The following is a 24,808-nucleotide window of genomic DNA, read 5'->3' on the forward strand; positions in this document are numbered from 1 at the left end:
CAAACCAGGAGACCTTTGACCTTCCCGGTCAGACCTCACTGGGATTTCTTGTTGCGTTAATCCTTGATTCCAAGTGGATTCAAGCTATTGTTGAACTGCGTACCGGTACACATAACCTGAAACCAAACTATAACCACCACTTAGGAGAAGCGCTTTACCCAGCGACTACACATTTAAAGATTCCCTACTTCTTGGGTAATATGTTGTAAATCCATGTCACAAAACAAGCGGTAACCAACTGTTTATTACGTAAAGCTTTGTTGCCAAATTTTTGTTACTTCATTTACTGGAACACCCAGTGTTCTGAAGAAATACCACAGGTTAAAAAAACTCAGTCAGTGTAATTCCATCTTTATTGCCCCTTTTGTGAAAAATCTTCCATCAGGTGGAGCTGTATGTCGGCATGGAGGCTCCCTTTAAGCAACAGAACACCGGTTGTGAGACTGGGGTTTAATTTTAAAAAGAAAAGCAGCAAAAAATACATTAAGACAATAAAGGCAATAAGGGTTGCTTCAGTCTCTCTGTGAAGTTTGCATCTACCTGTCTGCAGATTTTAGGCAACCCAGCATATAAATGCTAAATAATATCACCAGAGGTATGTCATGTCTGCACACAGACACCATTATCTCTATTATTCTACAACTACAAAACCACACAGATAAAAATAATTAACTCAGATACAACCAGTGAGCATATTTGTTGATTTCTACCACTAATAGGAACACATGCCTGGTTTTAATTCTTCTTCTTTGTTCCCTCCTCTCAGAGTGCATTTTAACCTCCAGTCTCTCTGTGCTTCAGACCAGCCCTGTGAATAATTCGATTCATTTTCTCCTCAACACAAGCGGTTTCTTTTCATCACTGACACTGTTTGGTCAGGATTTTAATCACAGGTTCTTCCTCATTTCACTGACTTTGGCACACAGTGGACCCACTCTTGCCCCCTGCAGCGGCCTTCTTGCGTCTTTTGTTGAGAAGGGGGTTGCTGGATGTGTCGAGGTCTTTGATCTTCACCTGGTCGTAGTCCACACGCATGGTGGCTAAGGCGCTGGTCATCTCCTCCTATTAGAGACAAGGCAGGGAAAAGTTGAAAACAGAGTACTAAGTTATCAGGTTCTTGAGGGAAATTTCCGCAGCATATTTGATTATTTTTTACTCATTTTATCAGTTTTATTCAATTATTAACCATTAACAAAAAAGAAAAGAAAAACATATTTAGAACCCTCAATAACCATCCGTTTGTTCATGTTTTGTCATTTTACAACCTCAAACACCTGTATTTTCTTTTAGATTTTGTGATGAACCAACATAAGTAGTGCATTATTGGTTGTTTTGGTTTCAGTACAAATTAAGCTGCTCTGTAGAGGCCTTTAAAGTTGTTAGAAAACATCACTGAATAAGCAGCATCATTTAAAGACAGCAGCAGGTCAATGAGAAAGTGCTGATGCAGTTTAAAACAGGATAGGTTATAAAGCAATATTCTAAGCTTTGAACGTCTCACAAAGCATTAAATGTGGGATCCACAAATCTAGCCTTTGTGTACCCCCATAAGATGTTTCTGCATGTTGGGGAAACTACGAGATGCTTAGTGACCTTTCACCCCAAGTGGGGGGGTTGGTGGAGGGGCTAAATAGAGGCAAGTATGTAGAGCATGCTTGATATATTCCAGAAAATCAGAGAGGGACCAGCAGCACGGTCCTCGCCTGAACTGCTGACTTGCAGACGCTGACTTATGTGTGTTAGAAATCTAACGCTGTGCATCACTGCTAATACACTATCACTATGGTGAAGCATGGCGATGCCATGGTGATCCTTTGGGATGCTGTCGTTCAGTAGGGACTGGGCAGCTGTTGTTAGGAGGATGAACCAGGTTAATGCAGGGAAATCAAGAGTGAGTAAACCTATTAGACACTGCAACAAAAAAAAAAAGTCTGACGCAGAGATTCAGTTCCCAGCAGTATGACGGTTCTGACATAGGGCCAGAGCAAGTCAAAGCATATTTGTGCATAGGACTGGAAAGTTCAGACCTAAATCCAAGAGATAATACCAGGCAAGAGTTGAAGATTGATGTTCACAGGTGAACTTTACTCAGCCACTAGTAGTGGACTTAATAAATAGTGTTCTGAAAAAGCTGCAGGTATCAGGATTTAGCACATCCACATATGATTATACATAATTACCATTAATTAATGTAAATACGTCACACAAAAGCTCAATAAAAAACACCAAAGGGTTTGATGAAATAAAAAAAAAGTCCAACGGGAGAGAATATTTTTGTAAGGCAAGCAATGGGAGATGAGAAGAAAATGGAGTATATTTTTATAAACTGAGGTGAAAGGTCAAAGTGCTCTAAGCTAAGGTCAAAAGAAACCCGAGCCTCAGGAGCAATTTCTACTTGTCATCCACAATTGTCAGCCTGTATAACTAAAGACGTAGGTTTTGTGTCTTTTTGTGCAGTTTACCAGGTTTTTACATAACACTGCTGTGGTCAGTTGCGACACAGAGCAGCAGACTGTTGTGAGTTACTGGTTTTACGGAAAGGTCTTTTCACACTTTATCTTTTCAGTCATGCACATTGTTGTGAAGGAATGTGTAAATTTACATTGGGACATTTTGCTCAGTGGATGAAAAAGTAGCCCTGTGTGACTTAAAGAAAGCATGGAACGTCTCATTTCTTTCTGTATGACAAACAGAAACAGTTGGAAGGAGGAGCATGCTTAGTGTTACTGTACATTTTTAAGAGGCTCATATTACAGGCAGGGACAACTTCTTCCACCTAGTGGTAGATGAGGAATCATCCGAGGACGATGAAAAATGTTAAATGGGGTCAAATTCGATGATATATTTGATGGCTCACAGCAATTTTCCAGCAGATAATATTTTTGCCTATAGGTAAACAACGGTTATTTATAAATTAAAGTTATTTAGGACAGGCTGAAAAAAATGTGAAGAGATCAATTTGCATTTTAAATTTGAACTAAAATATTGCAAGCCGAATAAAGAGCTTAACTTTGCCTCTCTGATTGAGTCCTCCATATTTTTTATATTACAAAGGATAAAATTAAGGTCAATGAAATGTCAGTAACAGGTTGTAATGAAAAAGAGTGACCAGAAGGAGGCAGTGTTGTTAGTTCTTCAGCTTACTTTCACATCCTCCCACAGCTCCTTGTCTTCATTGAGGACCCGGGTGGTGTGCAGCGGAGTGGAGGGAACCATCATGGACTGCTGCAGAGTGGGAAAGACACAAACACAGGGGTCCAGATGAAGACGGAGACAGATGGGGGGAAAAGAGGAGGCAGATTGTGAGGCAGTTACTTACATTGATCCAGGGGTGATTCATAAACTGAGTAATGGTCATTCTCTCATTTGGGTCGGTCTTCAGCAGCTGTTGGATCATATCTTTCGCTGAGAGAAAACACATGGTGAAGATGAGATTAGTAGCTGTGAACAAGTGAAGTGCAGACTGATCTAGAAATGTTATCCCAGACCTGGTTATTAGGAGGAGGCAGAGATAAAAAAAAAAAAAGCTAATGGTTTTCAGTAAGATGCTGTAAACATCTTGCAGATCTATCTGCTTCATCTAGGTCTAGGTTTGAAGCCAATGTCAAAGGTGGCATCATCAGCACTAGTGATTCAAACGAATCAAGCAGCAAGAAAAGTCTGCTGCTCTACTCATTGCAGGCAATTAGAGCAGGTCATTGTTTAATTCAACACTTTGTGAAACCACCTGTTGCTGTAGTTACAGGAGTGACTACCTTGGGGTATGTCTGTACCAACTTAGTGATGTTTTCTGATTCTTGTATCCAACTTGGTCAGATTGGAAGGAGAGCATCTCTGAACCTTATGACACAGATTCTCGTTTTTAATCTTAAATGTAAACTTTGACTGGGCCATTCTACTTCTGCTTTAATCGAGTCTGTCCCGCTAAAGGTTTAAGATGGTTTTCCTGCTGAAAGGGGAAGCTGAGTAGAAGCACGAAAGCTTTTGCAATCAAACCAGCTTCCATGTCCCTGCTAAAAAGAAAAGGATGAGGCCTCTGCCGTGCTTTAGTCTGAGAATAAGGTAGTGTTTTAAGTTGTCCTCCAACTCATAGAACTAACTTAATTTTGGTCTCCTCTCACAAGTGTACCTTCTTCCAATTGCTTGCTGTGACCTCTTCATTGTTTAAGGTAAACTTAAAATAGGATTTCTTGTGCCTTTCTTTCTAAAATGCTCATGTTTTACAACTCTGTCATCAAGGCAGAACATATAACCTGTGCAACTAATTTTATTTGAAGTTACGATGAACCTCTTGGCGGCTTCCCTGATAAACACTCTTCCCCACCCCCACCCCCACCCTGTAGGCCCCAGCTGGAAAACTTTTAGAATTACAATTGGGCCGTACTCGACGTCGTTCTTTAGGTGATGGGTTGAACAGTTGTCTGAGAGACATTAAAGCTTGAAATATCTTTTTATAACCTAATCCTATTTTAAACCTCTCCAAAACTTTCTCCCTTATCTGTCTGCTGTATTCTCTGGTCCTCATGTTGTTGTTTGTTCACTAATGTAGCAAACTAGGCCTTCAGAGAACAACAGGATTGAATACACAGAAGTAGAGTCTTAAAATCACATAGAAGAGATGGATGAATGCAAATGAATGATGAATTTTGTGCATTCTTATGAATGCAATATTTGAAAACCATATATTCTTCTTATTGTGCTTCATAATTGTATTCCTTGCTTTGCTTTGGATTGTGGCATGAAAGCTAAATATTATATCTTGAGGTTTTTGTTTTTTTGTGAAAAAATGACGAAATATTCAGGGGTATAAACTCTTTTGAACACTTCTATATCATGTTGAATGGAGGGAAAGGTAAAGTATACTACCTAAAAATGTTGACTGATTAGAAAAGGTTTAAAGGTTTATTTTAAGAAAATAATTTCTTGTTTTCAGTGGACAATATTTACACAGTGATATTATTGAGTTTGTACATAAAAAAAAAAAAAAAAAAAACTTAAGGTAAATTTGAGAAAAGAACAAGGTAATTACCCATTGTCATTGTTGGGCAAAAGGTTGGCGGCTGGTGAGGTCAGAAAAAAGAAAGAAAATATGTGGGAAATAAAGACGATTTTCTACACTGCAAAGAATTGAAATCTAAATAAAGACGGTAGTTTTTTTCTTGAATTGAGGAGGTAACATAATAAGAAAAAAAAAACAATTGTATTGTCTTATTTCAAGTGCATATTATCTAATTATCTTATTTTAAATTAATTTATTTTAATTAAGTAAAAAGTATTAATTCCATTGGCAGATCATCTTATTTATGTGCTCAAATTTTGTTTAATGTAAGAAATTTTGACTTATTTATAAATAGATTTTGCAGTGTGAAACTAAAGCAAACAGAAACTTCTTCCAGGATGGAAACTAACTAGTGCTGTCAAAGCGTAGACATTATCTAACCATCTCATGTTTGGCCAATCATCTCACTAACCATTTCCCTGTAATTATCTCTGTAAATTAGTAGGTCACCAAGTAAAGCTGCAGAGTCATTCTGTGCAGCACCATGGTTTCCTGTTTCAGATGCTGCATGCTTCAGAAGAAGGTCAACTCCACACTTGTTAGGACAATGTTCACAATAGAGACTTTATAACCTGCTCTAAAGATCCTTTTGCCAACGCCAATTCATGCTTTTTTTTTTATAAAAAAAAATATCTACAGAAACAGTAGCCCTTCTTTGTATTAGAAGCTTTTCATTACCGTTGCCTGGATGCCAGCCTGGTAGCTAGTTTAGATTTTATGGTGATTGTGTCGTCACTAAAATTTCATAGGCCTTAATCTTTATGATTTAGGCAAACCTTATCTTTAAATTCAGACTTCCAGATGTGATAATAGTAGTGAATAAGTCACTACATGGACACTTTTCATATTGTAGGTGTGATTCTACAACTTGTGTCCAGTTATAAGGAACAGCAGCTCTGATTTGCTTTCAGGTTGTGTTTCTTCTCATTGACCTAAGCTTAGTGATTTTTTTGTACAAGCTAAGTTAATAAATATTTCAACTGGTGTCAAGAGCATTTAAACAGTAAGTTTAATGTGTGCAACTTAACATGCTGACTAATCCAAACCAACTGCAGAGTTCTCCCAGCACCTCTGAGTCTTATTCTGCCTTCATGTGGTATCGTAATTATGGTAAATACCAAAAAACAACATCAAAAATGCAGATGAACACCTCATGTTGTTTTATTCACTGAAAAACTGGAAACATTTTATGATATCCACGTTGAGACACGGTTAACTTTGACCTTTCAACATGGAGGAGAGCAGAAAAACAATTCTTTATGGCGAATACTCCATTGTTAAACATTGTCTCCTGTTTTGTTCATAGCCTACACAATGCTGTGACTTACATAAAAAAAGAAATAAAGGCATTTAAATTTCTCGTCTTTAAAATTACCATTTTCATTAGATTTTATGGAATTTTCGCTAGCAGTCAGTCAATGCATTTGATGCCTCCTCTTCTTCTTGTAGCAGATATAATAGGAAGTGCGATGGTAATTTCCACTTTACAAGTGGAAAAGATTTACTGACTTCCTGTTTGACTTGAAAGTCTGTAAATATCAATCCTTTCAGGAACAACTGATCCAAATATCTCCTTTTTATTCATTAGTTTGGATCAGGGGTCAGCAACCTTTGGTTCCAGAGCTATATAGGGCTCTATGGCCCCTTCCCTGTGGCTCTAACAAAACTGAGTAAGAAATTATTTTATGTATGCGAGACATACCAAAGATTTTTCTCATATGTTTTCATGCAATATTGGTGCAGAATATATACAACAGCACAGCAACAGTGGAACAAGACTTTCAATTCATTTAAGTAATTAAATGTTTTTTAAGCTGTGACTGTTTTTATATATTAAGCTGGGTTGGGGTTAGGCTGAATATAGGTCTTTGTGTCTCATATTTATGTTGCACATTCTGTCTGTGATAATGATAATGATAATTTTTCTGAATGTGCAAAATTATAATTTAATTTTAAAAGCTTTAAATATTAATACAATCTTAACTGTGGAGTTTAACAAATCCTATTTTGTAGTCATGATAGTCTATTTGAACTGAAACTGTTGTTCTCTGGTTTAGGTAAGCCCAGAGGTTTTCTTCTGACCATTCCTTCATTTGCTCCATTTAGAAATATTACTGAAAACCTACCTTCCTGAGACACGTCAGACCATTCAGGATTTGGAAACTCATACTGGCCCATTCTGATCCTTCTCTTCATTCCTGGAGAAATAGCCTGACCCGTGTTGGAGTAGAACGGAGGGTAGCCACACAGCCTGGGTAGAAAAGCACAGGGAGGGTGACTGTTAAGGGTGTTTTTAATTGGTACCTTTGAAAGCTAATACTCTGCCATGATTTCATTTTACATTTTATCACATATAAAAATCTAGCCCCCTTTACTCAGACTCCTAAAGTTGAAGAAGCAAACTGCCTTCAAGCTATCTTCTAATTGGTAAACAGAGCCTCTGTGTGAGATTTAATCTTGCTATAAAAAAACAGCAAAAGTGTTACAGTTTGCCTCAAGCCACAGGTGGCAAAGCTAAAATGTAAAAGTAGGTGCTCTGTTTACATGAAACCAAAATGGAATTTTTTGGCCTAAATGCAGAATGCTCAAGATGGTAGAAGACTAACATCAAACATCATGCCTGATGCACCACCTCCACAGTGAAACACGGTGGTGGCAGCTGCGGTCAGTGTTAATAAGAAGTAGAAAAGAAGTAAACACGCGACAACGCTGTAAGACAACTATTTTGTTATTTATGTGTTAAAATGGCCTAGTCAAACTCCAGGCCTAAATCTAAATGAGAATCTGAAGTCAGGTTAAAAAAAAATAGATTTCTACAGATGCTCAAAATCCAGTCTTTAAAATGCAAATTTACAAACTTTGTAATTAAAAAAAATCTTTAAACTAAATGTATCTTTAGACATGTGAAGCTGATGGAGATATAACAGAAAACAGATGCAGCAAAATGCGGTTCAGCAACATAATCACACCACAAATCCATACTGGAATTTTTTTGTTTTGTATTTATTGAAATATTTAAAGAACAGACTTTTCTTCCCTCTTGATAACAATGTAAATTCCCCAAAAATACATTAAAGTTTGCTATACCAAGTTGTAAAAAAGTTTAACAAGAGTAAACATTACTGGGAAAGTCCTGCAAAAATAATAATAAGAATAACGCCACCAAATGGACTATAAGTACTTACAGGATGTACATGATGACGCCCAGAGACCACATGTCACAAGACTTGTCATACTTCTCCGGACCCAAAACCTCAGGGGCTTATCAGTGTCAACACATCAAAACACAATCACAGAAGATATACTGGTGAATATTAGCAGTCAGAAACACATTTCCACAACTACATTGGTTTTGCTTTGAAGAAACAACTGAAACCAATAAATCTTTCTAGAGATCTTCCTATGCACTTCAACAAGCAGTGAAACATCTTACCCACATAATACGGTGTGTAGCAGGGCGTCTGTAGGGGGTTGTGTAGCGTTGTCTCTTTTGCAAAGCCAAAGTCTGTCAGCTTAAGGACTGCGTTTTTAGCTTTAGTAGTATACAGCAGGTTCTCTGGCTGAAGACACAAGCAGAGAAATGGAGGGACGGATGCTCCAATGAGCAGATATTACAGTGGGCCTTTATGATTTGGAGCTTCTCATTTCGATCTCTGTGTACCTTGATGTCTCTGTGGGCGATGTCAATGTTGTGAAGGAACGAGATGGCTGTGCCGATGTCCCTCATAATCTCAGACGCCTCTGGGAAGAAACAGATAAACAGACTCTCTCAAACCAAAAGCAAATTGGACACAGCAGGATACAAACCACAGCGACACAGAGGTACAGGAAGCACACCCAGGTATACTTTAGGTGTAGTCTGGATGCTTGGGAACCATTCCATGCGACAGTCTACTAAAAGTAAATCTTACTCCACGAATCAGACCTATTTTTTGTGTGTAATGCATCTAAGAGGATAGTCCTTTGTGTTTTTCTATTCTCACCTTTTTCAGTGAAGGCCTGGTCTCCTCTAGCCTGGATTCTGCTGAACAGCTCTCCTCCTTCCATACTGAACAGACAGAGATAGTACAGGAAAGCCATTAGATTTGCAAGCAAGGATAAATTAAAGCTTTCATGTAACATATTAAAAGACATTGACTTGAAGGATTATATAACTGGTTAACCAATTCGGATTCATCAATTATTTTTTCTAGTTCACTTGAGATAAACTGGAAGATAAAATAAATGGAGGAAGGAAAAGTTTTAATCATGCTTTTAGAAGGCATTTTCCATAGCCTCGTGGATGCCCCCAAGCCTTACATCCAAAGTATACTCCAAAACATGCAAGGGGTCTAACATATGTAGCCCATCAGAGATGTGTGCTCTGTAGTAACATGTCAGGCCTCTAAAAAAAAAAAAGTAAAATCTGATGTAATAGATTGGGACTTTGCTGATTCCTGTGTGTCATATTTAATATTTGGTGCAGAGGGTGGATTATGGTGTAGAGAATTTTCTCTTTTATTCAAAACAACTGAAAGGATCTCTGAATGTTTCTTGATATTGAGACATTCAGGAAAAATTCCTACAACCAACTCTCTGGGCACTAATACTTTACTGGCCTACAAAAAGTCCAGACTAGCCTGATAAACCAGACTAAATGTGAGATTAAATGTGTAATTTAGTCTGGCCCCAATGAATGAGACATCGGAAGATTGTTGATGAGAACAACCCGTTGTTTTTCAAACTATGTCTGTGCCTATTGGCCAACGCTCTGACCAATGAGCGCAACTGACTGCGACGTAGTAAGCACGATAGGAAGCTGGTTGGGGAGTGTAAACAAACAGCCTGTTGGTAAAATGGCAAATACATCCTTCTTAAAAATGAATGAGCGTAGAGCCTCCTGCTCACGTTTCAACAAAAAACCCAAGTCTAATCCTTCCAAGACTGATTCCAAAGCTGAGTCAAACAAGAACTGTTCAATAGTTGTTGCCATCTTCCTTGTTGTGCTTTCTCCAGCGTCACACAGCTTTGTCATCATGCCCCCAAAACCCCGCCCGCTTTGCATCCAAAAATTCAAAACACATCTCTGCGTTGTGATTGGCCCGCCAGGGCCTGGGACATTGATCGAGACTAGACCAAACTCGCAGGCAAAAGTGATTTTGGCCGCTGGCGGGTGGGGCTAGTTTACTAGGCTAAGTCCTGACCTCAAGCCAATACGCCTTTTTGATAGAGCAGGATCAGTGTCTGACTTCAGATGAGTTAGAACTGGTATTGCTGCAAAAGCTGTAAAATCACCAGATTAAGCATTATGGCAGAAATATGGTGAGGTCTCAAATGGCACAATTTTTGACCCAAGGGTTTGCCTACTGCAAAAAACAATAACAATGCTAGGCAGCTTTTATTAATCCTAAAAGAAGCTGCTTGAGGTTGTAAAAAAAACAACTTTAAAATCTGATGAGAGAATTCACATTTAAATAAAACCAAGCCCCCAAAAGCCTACACATATAAGACATGGTAGACACTGCCCTCTCCTTAACTTATCCTTTGCCTGGGCTCTTCCTTCCTCTGCAGGAATGCATTCCATCTTGGGTTTCAGTTGCTATCTCTGCCAAGATAATAGACTAAAAATAGCCATAATTATATCAAAGCTTGTCCTCCCGGTACAGGCCCTAATGTCTCCAGTCATTACTTGAAGGAAGGCACCTCTGTACTCTAAAAGAGCACTAAGACCTTTTTTTTTAACTTCTTATTGTTGGATTCACAGCAAATGCCAGAAAATGCTGTTCAGTTTGAAGCCCTTTTCAAAAGTTAGTAAAATGGGAGCTAGTGTCATCTGTACAATTAGGATCATGGTAGAAGTTTATATTTTGTACTTATTATCTTGAATCGTTAGATACAGAGCATGGCATTGTGATACAGCAGTTTTCGGGATGTTTTTATTTTGTCATGACAGAGCAATTGTGGATATGCTCACAGACACATATTGGGAACATGGGTGTAAAAAGCCCATATTTGCTCCACCTTTACACAAGCTATTCTGAGAGGTTTTGTACTCTGTAGTGTGCTAAACAGTGGAGAAATTCCATGGCTTAATTCAGCAAACAATTTAATGAGACTTAGTTGTTGTCAAGTAGGAATACTCTAAGAATGCATCATGTTGGCGTGGAGCATGGTGGAAATCTCCAGGTTCTATGAATGACTATTGAGTATACAAAATGTCAATAAAGTTTGTCTAGGTCTAAGTCAATGCATTATGGTTTAGGATACTTATTGTGTATCAGAAAGTATTAAGCTTGATAGTATTTTACACAAATGGAGCCTAGGCGGAGGTTCAACTGAAGAACCTAATTGCTCTCCTACATCCTCCTGCGATTCAATCAATCAGCTTTGAACCACACCTCCACCAAAGCTAATCAGCATCCGAGTCCATCTTTAAAGGCCTCCGATCTGCTGGTCTGCTCCTAAGTGTGCAGGTGGTGGATGCGCTGTCTGACTTCATTTAGATGACCCCGTTTTAACCTACCTCCAGCCTCTCCTCCACCACTGCAGCTAAAGCTTCATTGTGGTTTCATTATTTCCGGACTCTTACTGCATTCCGCGTCTCCTCTTAACCCGTCCAGCAGAAGACCGCCATGTTGAGCCCTGTTCTGCCAGAGGTTTCTTCCCAATGGGAGGTTTTTCCTCTCCACTTTTGCTCATGCTTGCTCATCATGGACAGGTTCTCTGAACCTGTGTTATCCAAGCTGGACTTCCATCTTCCAGGTCCCTTAGTGAAGCTCTAGTATCAGCTCACGCAGTCCACTGGATCTCCCCATAAGCTCAGCATACCATCTCGCTGACCAACAGTCTACAGACTGACCAACTTCATCTATCTCCACTCCAGCACCAGTTTCTTTATGTTTCCTGCCGAGGTCTGAGCGCCAAAGAGTAATTGTGTCAATAAATTTCTTCTAATTGTCTTTTCTCCTCTTGTGAGTTTTTCAGATTGAAATATCATCATTTTAAAGTTTGTTTTTATTGAATTAATTGCTGAAATATGCAGCCTTGCCAAAAACCTTTACCAAAATGTTTAAGTTAAGTTTTAGGTTTTGTACTCCATTTGCTAAGTGGATTTATAAGAATGTACTTTTTCTGTTTTTTAGATGAGCAGATCAAGGAGAAATTTCACTGTGAGCTTGTTTGGTCCACTATCTGAAGTTCACCATCCTCCCTTAAACCCCATGTCATGCAAAGGAACAGCAGAAGGTTTGAAGATCCTCTTAGTATGAAGTTTGGTTTATAAGTTAGAGTAGTGGGTGTTCTAAAACTCACTGCTTTCAAACCTTTAGATAACATCAAAATTAGCAAACTATGTATATTGTCAAATATAACTACAAAGAGACTAAACCTATCAATTAAAAAAAAAGGAATATAAAGGACAAGATATTATGGCATTTCTGTTGCTGTTCAAATGCAGATGGCTCAAAATAGCTCTTCTGTTGAGATGCATGCCAAAATTCAAATGTTTGAGGAATCATACAATTTATATCTGCTTGGTGAATAAAACAGGAGAATAAAACACTCCAAAATCAAAACTGTTTGCTGTCAGTGAATGCATCAGGCCTAGGCACCATCTTGGAGGACAAAACAGATTTACAGTTACAGCAGCTCTAAAACTGTATTTTTACTCGTATGTAAGGACATGTCTGCTGTTCATTAAAGGTGTAGAGGAGGATGCTCCTTTTCCGCATGGATCATCAAAATAAGTGGTCCTTCTAATTGTCAATCATTCTGGTGATATGTTTACATAAGAACATCCTACGTGCTCCTCCCCATTTTTACTTACCGGTGGTGAGTCTGACATAGTGGAAAGTAAGATTGTATGAACGATGCAAACAGCAACATTTAAACAGAGCGTGCATGGGGAGAAATGTGCTTGTGCATGTTCTCTAACACGTTTAAATGGCGTTCCCTCTCAGGAGTGGGTATAGGGTTGTACATGTGCATTTTTTTTAAAAGTGGAGAGGGTGGGTCTTTTCAAAAATTTGTGAAAATCCTCCACTATACCTTTAAGGTGGACGGTAAGCAAGAGATGAAGTAATAAATGAACAGCTGACATGGAAACAACGGAGTAGCTCTACTTTGATCTGTCTAGGGCTTCCAACATACTTGTTTGATGAAATATGCAGACTTGAAAAGGACTGAGAGTATTTTGAAAATCTCAGGGTTAAGGTAAGAATCTACATTCTGTAGATATATATGGAATGCCAGCTTGTTTACAAAAATAATCTAAATATCTGTACAAATTTCTCAGAATAGGTGCATTTAAACTTAATTTAAGTAGGTAAATAGGATGATCCGCCAATGGGATGAATATTTTTACCCTTAAAATAAGATAACATATTATGCACTTGAAACAAGAGAATGCAGTTGTTATTTTTCTTATTTATAAAAGTAATTTGTCTTATTCCATTGGTAAAGTGTCTAACTTACAGAAAAAACAGACTTATTTAAAGAAAAATTTACTTACATAGATTTCTATTGTTGCAGGATCCCTTTATCAATGATATAAGATGCTAAAGACAGCTATAACATTTTTTGTTTTTAAAAGTTAAGTAAACAAATATTTAATGGCTTACTCTCTGTCCGAAAGAGAGAGCTTCTTATATATAAACAGAAATAATTGCTAATATATTTTTCTTATGTTCACAAAGAGAAATCAGAATCAGCCAAAATTTGCAGTGAGATATTTTATAGAAAATAGAGAGTAATCCATTAAAGACAAATGCTGACGATAAATGGTAGGAGAAACTGTGTGTACTTTAATTTTCTAGATGGAATTTGTTTACAAATATGAAGTCTGTATTTCTTGCATCACCATGCAGCACTCTACTTTAATCCGCTGTTCTTAGCACTGCTGTGTTGCTGAACGGCAAACTAAGTTGATGCTTAAACTTTTATCTCTTTTGAACTTAAAGGCAAACATCTATCTTTGACTTCAGACCTTATATAAACAGAGTGGATCCTGTTTTAGGCAGGAGGTGTTAGTCAGGGGTTAAAGGTCAGGAAGTTGACTGTGTAAATAATACTTTCTCTGATAGGCCGTCACCTACACATGTTTGTATCAATAACGAAGCCGCCATTATGAAGAACTTTCAACTTCCCCACCTGCCTACATACACACACCCACACACACACCTCTTCCTACACACACACACACAGACACACACACACACCAGGTCAGGGAATCCACTGAAGGCAGAGAGTTGCAGTGTAAATAAATGTTAAAACAATCAGCCACTGTGTAAATTCCCCCAGAAAGGAAACAGTAATTTCCCCTTAAGTCACTGTGATTTTTTTTTTTTTTGGTTTTTTTTCTATCCTCTGCGATAACTTTTCCATTTACAATAAAGGATAGTCCAAAGTTCAGAGTTAACCACGTGTTAAAGTAGAAACAAAGAAGAGTTGCATATGTCTGTCATTTTTTCCTTTCCCTTTTTAATCTTCAGCCTGTTAGATAAAAGTTTTAAAAAAGTGTTATTACTGTAGACACTCTTTCCCTAACTGGTAAAAACAACCCATGTGATTATAATTAGTCTTTCTCTTCTAAGCATTGAAAAAAAAATCCTACTAATGAAAACAGTTTTGCAGCTTCTAACTAAGAATATCTCACAACAGTATCTATCAAACAGTGCTCTATTTCATGTATGCATGTATGACCTGCTTACAAAAATCTCTTCTGGGGGATTTTCTAACACTTAAATATTTCATATAATCCAACAAATCTAATATTAGGCTAAAATGACATGAGAAGACATGTTAATATGTTTATATATGCATGCATGAAAAACGTCAGGTTAATAAATAATCTCAATCTGACGGTTATAAAAATACAAATGCCCATTTAAACATATGTAAATTGTAAAAAAGACAATAAAAATAACTTTAGCAATAATATTAATAATAAAAAAAAAAACACACCATGCATCTGATTATTTACCAGTCCGTCCGTTATATGTATTCATATAGTATACTAATAGATAGGGCTGGGCAATCAATTGCATTTGCAATATAATCGTAAAATAGAAATATACAATTTTCCAATTGCAGAGGCACTCAATTTAGTCACACTACATTTAACAAGAGTAGGACACTAAATGTCTCCCTTAGGTGGCGGTTTTTATTTACTCAGTTTTTGTTGCATAACATAAAAAGTGAAACATAACAGTACAGACAGAGAAACCTGGAAGCAGGAAACCCATTTTCGCAACAATATACCTTTATTATGATAAAAAATAGTTGAATCTTTATTTTCCTTAAAGTATTGGAGCTGTTGCTGTGTAGGAAGCTGAATTAGGTCAACATTTGTGAACTGTCTAGTTGTCCTACCACTCCATGATGATGAGCAGGCACTTCTTCCCATGGTGCATGTTTTCATACAGGCTCAGGATGCGGACGATGTACGGCCCTCCCGACACTCGCCAGTGTAGCTCCACCTCTCGTCTTGCCTTGGGACTATCGTAGAGGATCTGTCGGTCAGCAGACATGGGTTGAATAAGGATTAGACACTTGGAGTGCTTATTTCCGTGAACAAATGTGTTTCTTTTCTTTATGTTTTAAATGTTTCCCAACTGCTTGCATGGAAACAAATAGAAGGTTCAGTTGCTGCTGCACTGGAAGCAAATCCAATGGGAAAAGTAATTTTTTTAGCTTTTCATTTAACTGAAATCATGATGGAAGAGTTTGCAATTGCAACCGAATGAGTCACATGGAAATGATGTAATAAGGATTATCAGTGCCCTGCTCCATTTTCTTTAATGTCCCACCCAGAAAAACTAGCTGAATCTGAAATTTGTTTTCTTTTTGTTACTGCAGCCAGCATTAACTCGTGATGAAACAACTAACAAAAAGGTTAAAAACAGGTACATATAAAACAGCTTTGATACAAGAGTTTCTAATAAGGTTCTAAAGAAAACAGAGAGAAACTGTCTGCAATAGTTTGTGGTTTCAAACCGAGACTTTCCAAAACCATGAAACAGGTGATCAGCCAATACCCACTTCTAGCCTTGGGCTGGTTTTCTGTTTCCCTTCATCATTCTTACAACTTTATGTTATTATTTATTTATTTTTATAATATTAATGGCCCTTTTCTTTTGGTAATATAATTGTATCTCCATAAATGCATTCTCCTTTGAAATTGGGTATAATAATGAAGTCAAGTGTCAATGTTTACTTAAATTAGCTGCAAACAAAACACATTAAAGTTGGGTAAATAGGAAGTCCTGATAAATAAAAAAAAACGTAGGATTTCTTATCTATTAACATAAAAGCACTTCTTATAAGCAAAATTTTCATGTTTATGCTTTAAAAGTAGTTGTTCAGATGGAGGACATATGCACCCTCAGTAGAGCACATATTCAGATGTAAACAGCAGGTGTTTGACGTTGAAACCTGGTGCAGTCAGAGCGTATTTTTGGATGCAGCAGTGACGAAGTGATATGTCATTGGCAAGGCCAAATGAACTGGAGTTCATAACACCCCAGTTTGACTCAGTGGCACATGGCAGACACACGCCATAAATCTGTGCTTTATTACAGCAGGCATAGAGTGCTTCACAATGTTGAGGTGACTCCCGAGCACATGAGTGTACACCATGCCAGCAGTGAGGAGGGCCTGCTCCAGTTAACTCGTCACTGAATGTCAATGCCTGGTTCTTTGTTCCATACCCCGCCGTCTGCCTTCACTTCTCTGTCTCTACAAAACAACAACAATTAAAAAAAGACTCTGACACTGAAAAAGAGTATTTAGCAGGGAACCAAAAAGAGAAGCTTCCTGGAAACGCCACCATGTTACAAACAATAGCTCGTTGGTGTAACACCATGTTTAAGCAGGCAAAAACTAAACTGAAAGAGGAAGTGAAGAGTTCAGAGCGGAGTGGGGTGTCGAAAAAAGAAGTTGAAGATTTCCGCTGACTAAAAATGTCCTGTATAACACCATGTCTCATAATTTTAGCTGCGCCCACTTGGGGTTGACTTTTGAGTGAAGCAGTGGGAGGGCTGGATTCTAATTGTGTCCTTTATGACTTTATGGCTTCAATCTGGGCAGACAGCTTGTGAGCACGGTTTCTTTAATTTCCTGGATAGAAAGAGAATAGGGGGATAATAAAATGGAATTAGACACATGTCAAAAAAAGGGGGGGCAGGGCAGATTCCTGAGAGACTGAGACAGCTAATCTCATGATGGACTTTCGTCTTATGTGAGCAGGTGGACAAATAAACCAATCAAACACGTCCGGGTGCTTAAAGCCACCCATTTGTGTCAGGAGAGGCTTAACTAGCAGCAAGACACACGATTTACTGAATCACTCTCTTGCTTCAATTGCATCTCAGAGAACCTTAATTCCACATCCACATTATTTCTACTTAGAGTTGTTTAATCACTGTTAAAATGTCAGTGTGTGTTAATGAGGAGGTGTGTAAGGTTTCATGAAATAGTTGCTTATCTTTACAACCTTTTACCAATAAATGGCCATCCATAAAGTCAGCGGGTCACCCAGCATGGCTTAAGCATCCAATCTGTGATGGTTAATTGAGCATAAAATAGACACGCTTCACAAGGTCTTGAAAAGTAATAAAAAAACAAAGATTCAGACCATTAAATGACCAACAGGTTTTGTGTAGTTTACTGAAACGTGTGAAATAAACCAAGACAAAGGAGTCTGTCATATTAAGATGGACAGAAAATTATACATGTTTTGCAATCTTTTTATGAAAACAAATTTGAAATGTTTGTAGGGTCCAATTTATTAAGCAATGTTTGTACAGAAACTACCTTTAGAAATCAGAAAATTTGTAAACAAAGTCTACTTAGGCATGATTTAAGTATAAATCGAGCTGCTTTGTGAAAGAGTGTAGGTTAACATGAGGGAAAAAGCATCATAAATCCCTAGAAACACAGTAGACAGAAATGAGAGGAAGTTTTAGAGATGTTTCAACCTGACTTAAACCGTAAAACAGTATCCAAAGCTCCAAATGTGGACCACTGTTCAATCCATTATTCAAAAGCAGCTGCAAACTTAACTACATTTGGCCTGCAGGCTGGTCTGAAAGGTCGGGTCTGGAGGGCGTCACAGAAACAGAGAAGAGGCCTGAGAGACTGTGGAGGAGCTGCAGATATTCAGAGCTAAGGTGGAGGAATCTGTCAACAGGAAAGGTATTAGTTCTGCACTCTCTAGGTCTGAACTTTATGGAAAACTGGCTAGACATAAGTCAAAGAAAGAAGAGGAACTAGAACAAATGCTGCTCCAGTTTGAAACTAAAGAGGTATGAATGCAGCAAACCCAGATGAAAACAGGTTAGAGCCCCCGTCCCCACCAACAAACTTCTATAGCGACTGAAGGTTCACCTTGAAGAAAACAAAAACCCTGAACATGAAATGGTACTGATCAAAGCATACTCAACTTTTAGAATGGTCCAGTCAAAGTCCAGATCCTAATCGAATGGAGAAACTGTAAAAAGTAGGATGGGCGATACTGCTTAATAAATACTATCTCACTTTTGTTTATACCAAATATGACTAATTGATTTTTTTCTTCCTTTTATCTTTTTTTGGAAAAAACCTAAAGGAAATACATCACTTTAGAAAAATGGTACTTATTTTAAAAAAAATCCCCTTCAAAGTGAAACTTATTACAGGCAGTGTAGCATGCCTGTAAACAATTTAGAAGGCCAGGCTTATCCGTTTTGAGTTTGTATCTAAGAACAAAATCCCTGTGAAAGCCCAAAGAGTGAATTGGTGAAAAAATTGCTAAAAGTAAATCTGCAAATTCTTATTTCTTTAATGAAGTCAATTTATTGCCCAACTCTAGTAAAAAAAAAAAAACTAGAGTTGGGCTGAAAACTAAAGTTCATGGGAAACGTTTTGTGTCAGACTAGGGTTGTGATGTTTTGCAATGAAGGATGGGCTTCAAGTTTAGTCTATTTGTGCAAACTTGTAGAGAGATATGCAACATTGCAGCGTATCAACGGCTGCTCCTACATTTTGAAATCAGCTGGTGACACCAGATTTTCTTTAGGCATGTATGAGTAGAGTGGGTATAATCCAACTATACACCTCACTTTTCCGATTTTAATCTGTTAAAAATTTATTTAAGAACTGCCTACAGTATTTACTTTTACCTTTCTATTCTATTCTATTTTACCTGAAGGAGTAAGTAAAGTTGAGTATAAGCCTATTCCAACCTAAAACTCTTAAAGTCTGTTTGAAGAGTCATGAAAGAATAAAACCCATCTTTGTGTTTCCCATCAGATAAAGGCAGGAGTGGGAAGGATTCACACTAAACATCTTTCTTTTTGTTTACAATGTTCAAACACTGTCTGCCGTCATGCAAAGCATCCAATCTCCTGATGCTTTCAGCCAAGATGACCCTTACCCTGAAACCTGGGAGACTGATTAACTTGTTTAACAGGACTAGCTATGAAGGGAAACCATGCAACACATTCTGCTGCTGTCTTTAAATTTGATCTATTTTGTATTTGAGTCATACTACATCCATAAACACATATTAGACATTTTCCCTATTAATAGACTTGTAAAATTAAATAACTTAGGTTAGATTTAGGCTTTTAGCCATGTGTACAGGTTCTTGCAGTGCTCAAATGGCCATCCGAACCACACAAAGAACTCTTTGTTCTGTCACTAAGTGAGACAAATCAGTTAAAAGATGATGGTAACTAAATTACATAAAAAGGAATGGCCCCCAGCCAGCTCTGCTGAAAAGTCGATTCAACCTATATCCATCTATAACATTTAGGGCTCCAAGCAACCTAATTTGGAAAAGCAGAGGGACAACTCTTTCAAATGCCCCACTCCTTAAACCCTTGATCATTTCTACTCTGATTCTATCCATTTAAAAGTAAGAAAAAAAAGTCTAAGGCCATATTTTTAAAGCAGATAAAACTTTTCATCCTAGTTAACCTAGACTGCCCTAACAAAGCAAGACTGTAAAAAAATGTTTTATATATGCAGGTTTTGTACTCCTAAGGCCTTCAGTAGGTACATACTTTTACGTATATGAATTTACATTAGATCAAGTGACATGCCTTAACATTACAGCTAATAAACGAGTTGTTGGGCAGGAGGGTGCCTCCCTGAGTGAAAGCTGGGTGAATATGGGTCTGCACGGGGGGGCTCCTTATGCGATCCGTCAGAGCAAATGAAATGTGAGCTCTCAGGGCTGTCTGGCTCTGAGACAGAGCCAAACTGCACACAACGGAGGGAGAGATACATTAGAGGAGGAACCCTCTCCTTCTTATTTTCGCCCAATTCCTTGTTGTTTTTCTCAGCCTTTGTGTCACAATGACCCTGCGTGGGCTTACACTGATGAAAGCTGAAATCTACCAATCTTGAGGTTGTTACATGATGAGACAAAAATTCAAGGAATTACACAACTGCACTATTTCACCTTGATAAGAGTTCCTTTGAATAGCTCCTCGTATCAGGGGGACATTCTTCCCACCTTGCAGCCTTAAATCTTTAGGCAACTTGCTGTTGTTGTAAAGGGGTTACAGTATCCTACCACTTGCTTTGCCTTCAGTTTGTCCTATTTTGCCTGAGGCCTAATCACTACCATATTTCTTTTTTTAATCATCATTTCTCGGCCTTTCAATTGCACAGCTCTGGTTGTGTCACACCGCTGCCGCCTGGTTTTGATCATTCAGATGCAGACAGATTATTATAAGCCTGCAAATCTCAGAGCCTCGGACTTTATGCTGACAGGTGAGAGGCAAGTGACCTGTACACGTGCCTGACTTTGGTTGCAAGAGAAAAAAGATGCCCCCATGAAAATGCATGTGTTTCTTCAAATACCCTGTGACGTGTCTCAGAAATGTGCATCTGATCCTAGGATAGGCAGAACATGCGGCACTTTGCAGAGTTATTCACACATGTTGAACCTTTTTATACTTTGGAGCTTCTATGTATTTTAGAAAAAATCTTAAGAATTAGATCAATAACAGTTTGTGGTTAATTGTGAACTGAAATGATAATCATAGCTTTTCTAACACAGCAAATAAAATATGAAACATTACATAAGAGGATCGGCTGGAGAGCATTTCTGTAGTTTTTCTACAATGCTGACTTCAACATCGCAATCTACTATACTATAAATATATATATATGTTGTTTTTTTGTCATTACACTGTTTCAAGTACAGAGCAACAAAATGAACTCTCTGTATTTAACCCATTCCATTGGGGAGCAGAGGGCTGCCATTGTCCCAAGTGTGTTAGGTTAAGGGTCTTGCTCAGGGACCCAGATTGTAAGTCTGTGGGAGTGGGGATTGAACTCAGAACCTCTGGATTCCAAGCGCCTTATCCACTAGGCCGCCACTCCCCCTCGCATTTATGATTGTGTTTTCTCTAAATCCTTCTGCTGTAACTGTATTTTCAGGGTTGCTGACCTGCAGGAGGGTTCATCTCTATCCATCATTAATTGTCTTTAACACATGTCTTTATCTTTATTCACCGATCCCACTAACTCTGACCAAATTTTATTTTCCTTGCTGAAATAAAGCATTACCCCACAATATAATGTTTCTACAGCCACCATGCATCACAGTAGAGATTTTTGAGCTCAGGATGATATACAGTAATAACTGAATGCTATCACTTCAAACATTTCCTTAAGTATGAGTCAAGCTAAGCATTGTTAGCAAGTGGGTTCTGTTGTTCTTATTAAAACATGGCTGCAAATAATTTGTAGATTCTGGAATTTAAGTTTCACTTATCTAACTATTGAGTTAGAGACTTGGAATCAAACTGTGCTTTTTTTTCTCCCTGTCCTTTTCACCTTCCGGCTTTTTATCTAAGTTTGTTCCTCACAATCTCAGTGTGATTATGATAACAAAACTTCAAATGCATTTCTAATAGTTTATTTCCCTTTAACTTAGCAGTCTCCAACTAATATTAATTGTAACATGTTGGACCTGAGTTTAATGCTGGTATGAAGCAGATCTGCTGTGGAGGGTAGGTTCCCCTCCTAGTCAGCTTACTGCTATGGATGTAGTGCAGGGTACAGATCAGCTGTTGTTTTGTGATGATGGTCTAATTTTTTAGCCTAGTTTAAGTTGCCTGTAAATATTTACAAATGTTTTGGAAGCTCTTCTTCTTTATAAATCTATTAACTGAGTTATATCGCTGTTTGTGTTGAGCACATCAAGTTCTCTGTCTACTGCAGCTGCATGTTTAGCTATTACTGTTCATCTACAGCTGGATCTTATCTACATCTGTTCAAGATATATGCACTGAGAAAATATTTTCACATTCATCCTCACGTGAAAGTCTTAAAAGTCTTTATCTATTGTGGCAATGATATAGCTAACCCTTTAAACGATTAACATACCAGCAGAAAACAAGTCACCTGTAGCTTTCCAGCTTATTGTCTCTAAATATGAATTTACCAAATTTTTGCCCCCTTTAAAAAGTACTTTATTTAAGCAAAACCAAGATGTTCCTTTTATCTGCAGATATCGGACACTTCTATCACAGTGAAAGTTTTACTATGCGTTTGATGATATATACAGTCTAGACAGAAAACTCAGACTTAAAGCCCTATTTCTTTACATTTTCAAGAAATATCTAAGTAGGACCTTTAACATACATACATACAGCTGTTTTATTAATGGTTTAGTTTCCGGTACTTGCAGGTAAAACCACATTTGAAACCAAGTCATCCAAAAAGCTGGAGTAGGTTTACAGTTGAGTCAAAGTCTTTCTATGCTCAGATGATGGACTAAACATCTCAGTTATCTTATCATTGTCCTGTCTGGTTTGGTCATGATGATGCCCTGCTATGTTCTCTAAAAAACTATGTGGTCTCCATAACCGCGGTTGTTCTTTTACTATAATAACAGACAGGGAGACTCTGTCTACCAGCTGAGGGGGATTTGAATTCAGGTGATTGCATCATATTTTATCTAGTAATCCCAACCATTAAAACACACCACAGTTTTCACACCAGTAGGATATGTTAAACTTCTTGATATTTTAACAGGTTTCTTGTTTTACAGACATATTAACAAAGATAATAGGTAAGTTTTAAAAAGATTTCTGATAAAATATCCCCATATAAGATGCTAGTAATGGAAAATACTGCTCACTGGAAAAACAATCTTGAAATAATTAAAAATTTCTTAAATTAAGTGTATTTATCCTTACTTTGAGTAGGTAGTTTGCAAATGGAATTAGTATTTTACTCTTGAATTAAGATAATTAGATAATATGCACTTGAAATAAGACAGTGTAGTTGTGTTTTCTTTTTTTAAGTGTAAATTGTCTTGTTCCATTGGCAAAATGTCTCTTTTACCTCCTCAATCCAAAAACAAATGCACTTATTTTAAGAAAAAATGACTTATCTAGATTTTAATTTTTTTCCCAGTGCTGTTACACTTTAGGAAATCCTGTTATTACACGTTTCCATGTAACAGAGCCTTAGTTATAAAGGGTAGCTTTTCAAAACTCTAATTTGAAGACCAAATATATCTTAAATTACAAAATAAAATAGATAACAAGATGGATTCCAATCAGGAATAGCGATCAGATCTGCTGGACAGAATCTTTAAAATGCCCTTATTACATAATTGATCAGTTTAAACCAACATTCCGACCTGGATGACTGAGAATCTTCATCAGCATATGTTTAAACCAACCTGTTCCTCAAGTTTCTATAATAAACCAAATGACTTTGCTACCTTCAGAGCGCACTTCTCTCCTGTCCTCTTATTGAAGCACTGCAGAACTTTGCCGTTGATTCCCAAACCCAGAACCTGAGTGGAAATCTTGTAGTCATCAGTCACTGCGTTGCGCTTTATTTCCAGTTTGGGATAAGCAGGCATGGGGAAGTGCGTGGCCCCGGGGTCCGTGGCCCTCCTGTCCTCGGCTGGGTCCCCAGCCTGCTGCTTCGGTTTGTCACAAGAAGGATCTGCTTCAGATCCACCTGTGTTTGTTGGCTGAGGCGGTTTTTCCTTCCCGTTACCATTTTGAAGCATGATCACACCGGATTGAAGCGAGTCTGAGAAGAAAAATCACCCAAGTTCCTTGATCGCTCACGCGTAAAAGCTGAGAGATCCGGACCCTAACCACTAATCACACATCTGCTTATGCTGGATAACTAATCCTCAGGGAAGTCACCACTATAATCCACGCTGTCTTCTTTTTATAAAAGTCGATCTCATTTATAATTTAGTCTTAGAATGGTTTTGAATGTTTCCTTAAACTACGCGCCTGTTTTGTTTTTATGCGCCACAGGCTGTTCCGGTCAGAACTGTTTCCTCGCCGGTTAATCTGAAATATCCGAAATAAAAGCGACTATTAAAGTCCAATCAGATCTCTGTGAAGACTTATCATCTGTTGACCCTGCTGATCTATTTCCCGTTGGTCTTGAGCTCTAGTTACATTCACATGGCCAGTCACTGTCACCGTTTGTTTAAGCGCCACCCTCCTTCTGTCAAGTCGCGTTTCTCCATTGACCTATGAGACAGTCTCAAAGGACCGAGACGGAAATAAGCACTTAACTCGACCTGCAGAGAGAATTGATGATTAAACCTCCAGGCAAAAATAAAAAACGCCAAAGCTTACTTCAAAGATGTTATTTCCATTAAAAAGATCAGAGTTATCAATGGTGTTTTCAGCTCCATCTACTCTGTCTTGCAAAATTTCAAGCACAACTATATTTTATAGGTATTTTATAACACAGCACACTGTGTGAATAGGATCTTATGATGATATATGTTGG

At 37.9% G+C, this 24,808-nt stretch overlaps 1 protein-coding gene across 1 annotated transcript; it reads right to left on the minus strand.

Moving 5' to 3' along the window:
- Positions 1-226: 226 nt before the first annotated feature.
- On the minus strand, positions 227-24,062 carry mapkapk3 (MAPK activated protein kinase 3). The gene is made up of 10 exons (XM_038295385.1): positions 23,766-24,062; positions 15,407-15,546; positions 9,043-9,107; positions 8,721-8,800; positions 8,493-8,619; positions 8,245-8,320; positions 7,186-7,310; positions 3,320-3,405; positions 3,145-3,225; positions 227-1,062 (listed from the first exon to the last, which is right to left on the minus strand). Exons 1-10 carry the CDS (start codon positions 24,060-24,062, stop codon positions 907-909), a joined length of 1,233 nt encoding a protein of 410 aa, XP_038151313.1. The 3' UTR covers positions 227-906.
- Positions 24,063-24,808: the final 746 nt, after the last annotated feature.

Source organism: Cyprinodon tularosa, unplaced genomic scaffold (genome assembly GCF_016077235.1).
Source record: "Cyprinodon tularosa strain WSP-4 unplaced genomic scaffold, ASM1607723v1 ctg11, whole genome shotgun sequence".
NCBI lineage: Eukaryota > Metazoa > Chordata > Actinopteri > Cyprinodontiformes > Cyprinodontidae > Cyprinodon > Cyprinodon tularosa.

What these genes read in the sequence shown, in the direction of transcription:
- mapkapk3 (XM_038295385.1), bottom strand. Translation starts at nt 24,062, where the DNA reads ATGCTTCAAAATGGTAACGGGAAGGAAAAACCGCCTCAGCCAACAAAC. An exon ending in GGCGTCATCATGTACATCCT is followed by an intron (nt 7,311 to 8,244) that starts GTAAGTACTTAT and finishes TTTTCTACCCAG; the next exon opens with GCTGTGTGGCTACCCTCCGT. An exon ending in GTCTGACGTGTCTCAGGAAG is followed by an intron (nt 3,406 to 7,185) that starts GTAGGTTTTCAG and finishes GTTTTCTCTCAG; the next exon opens with CGAAAGATATGATCCAACAG.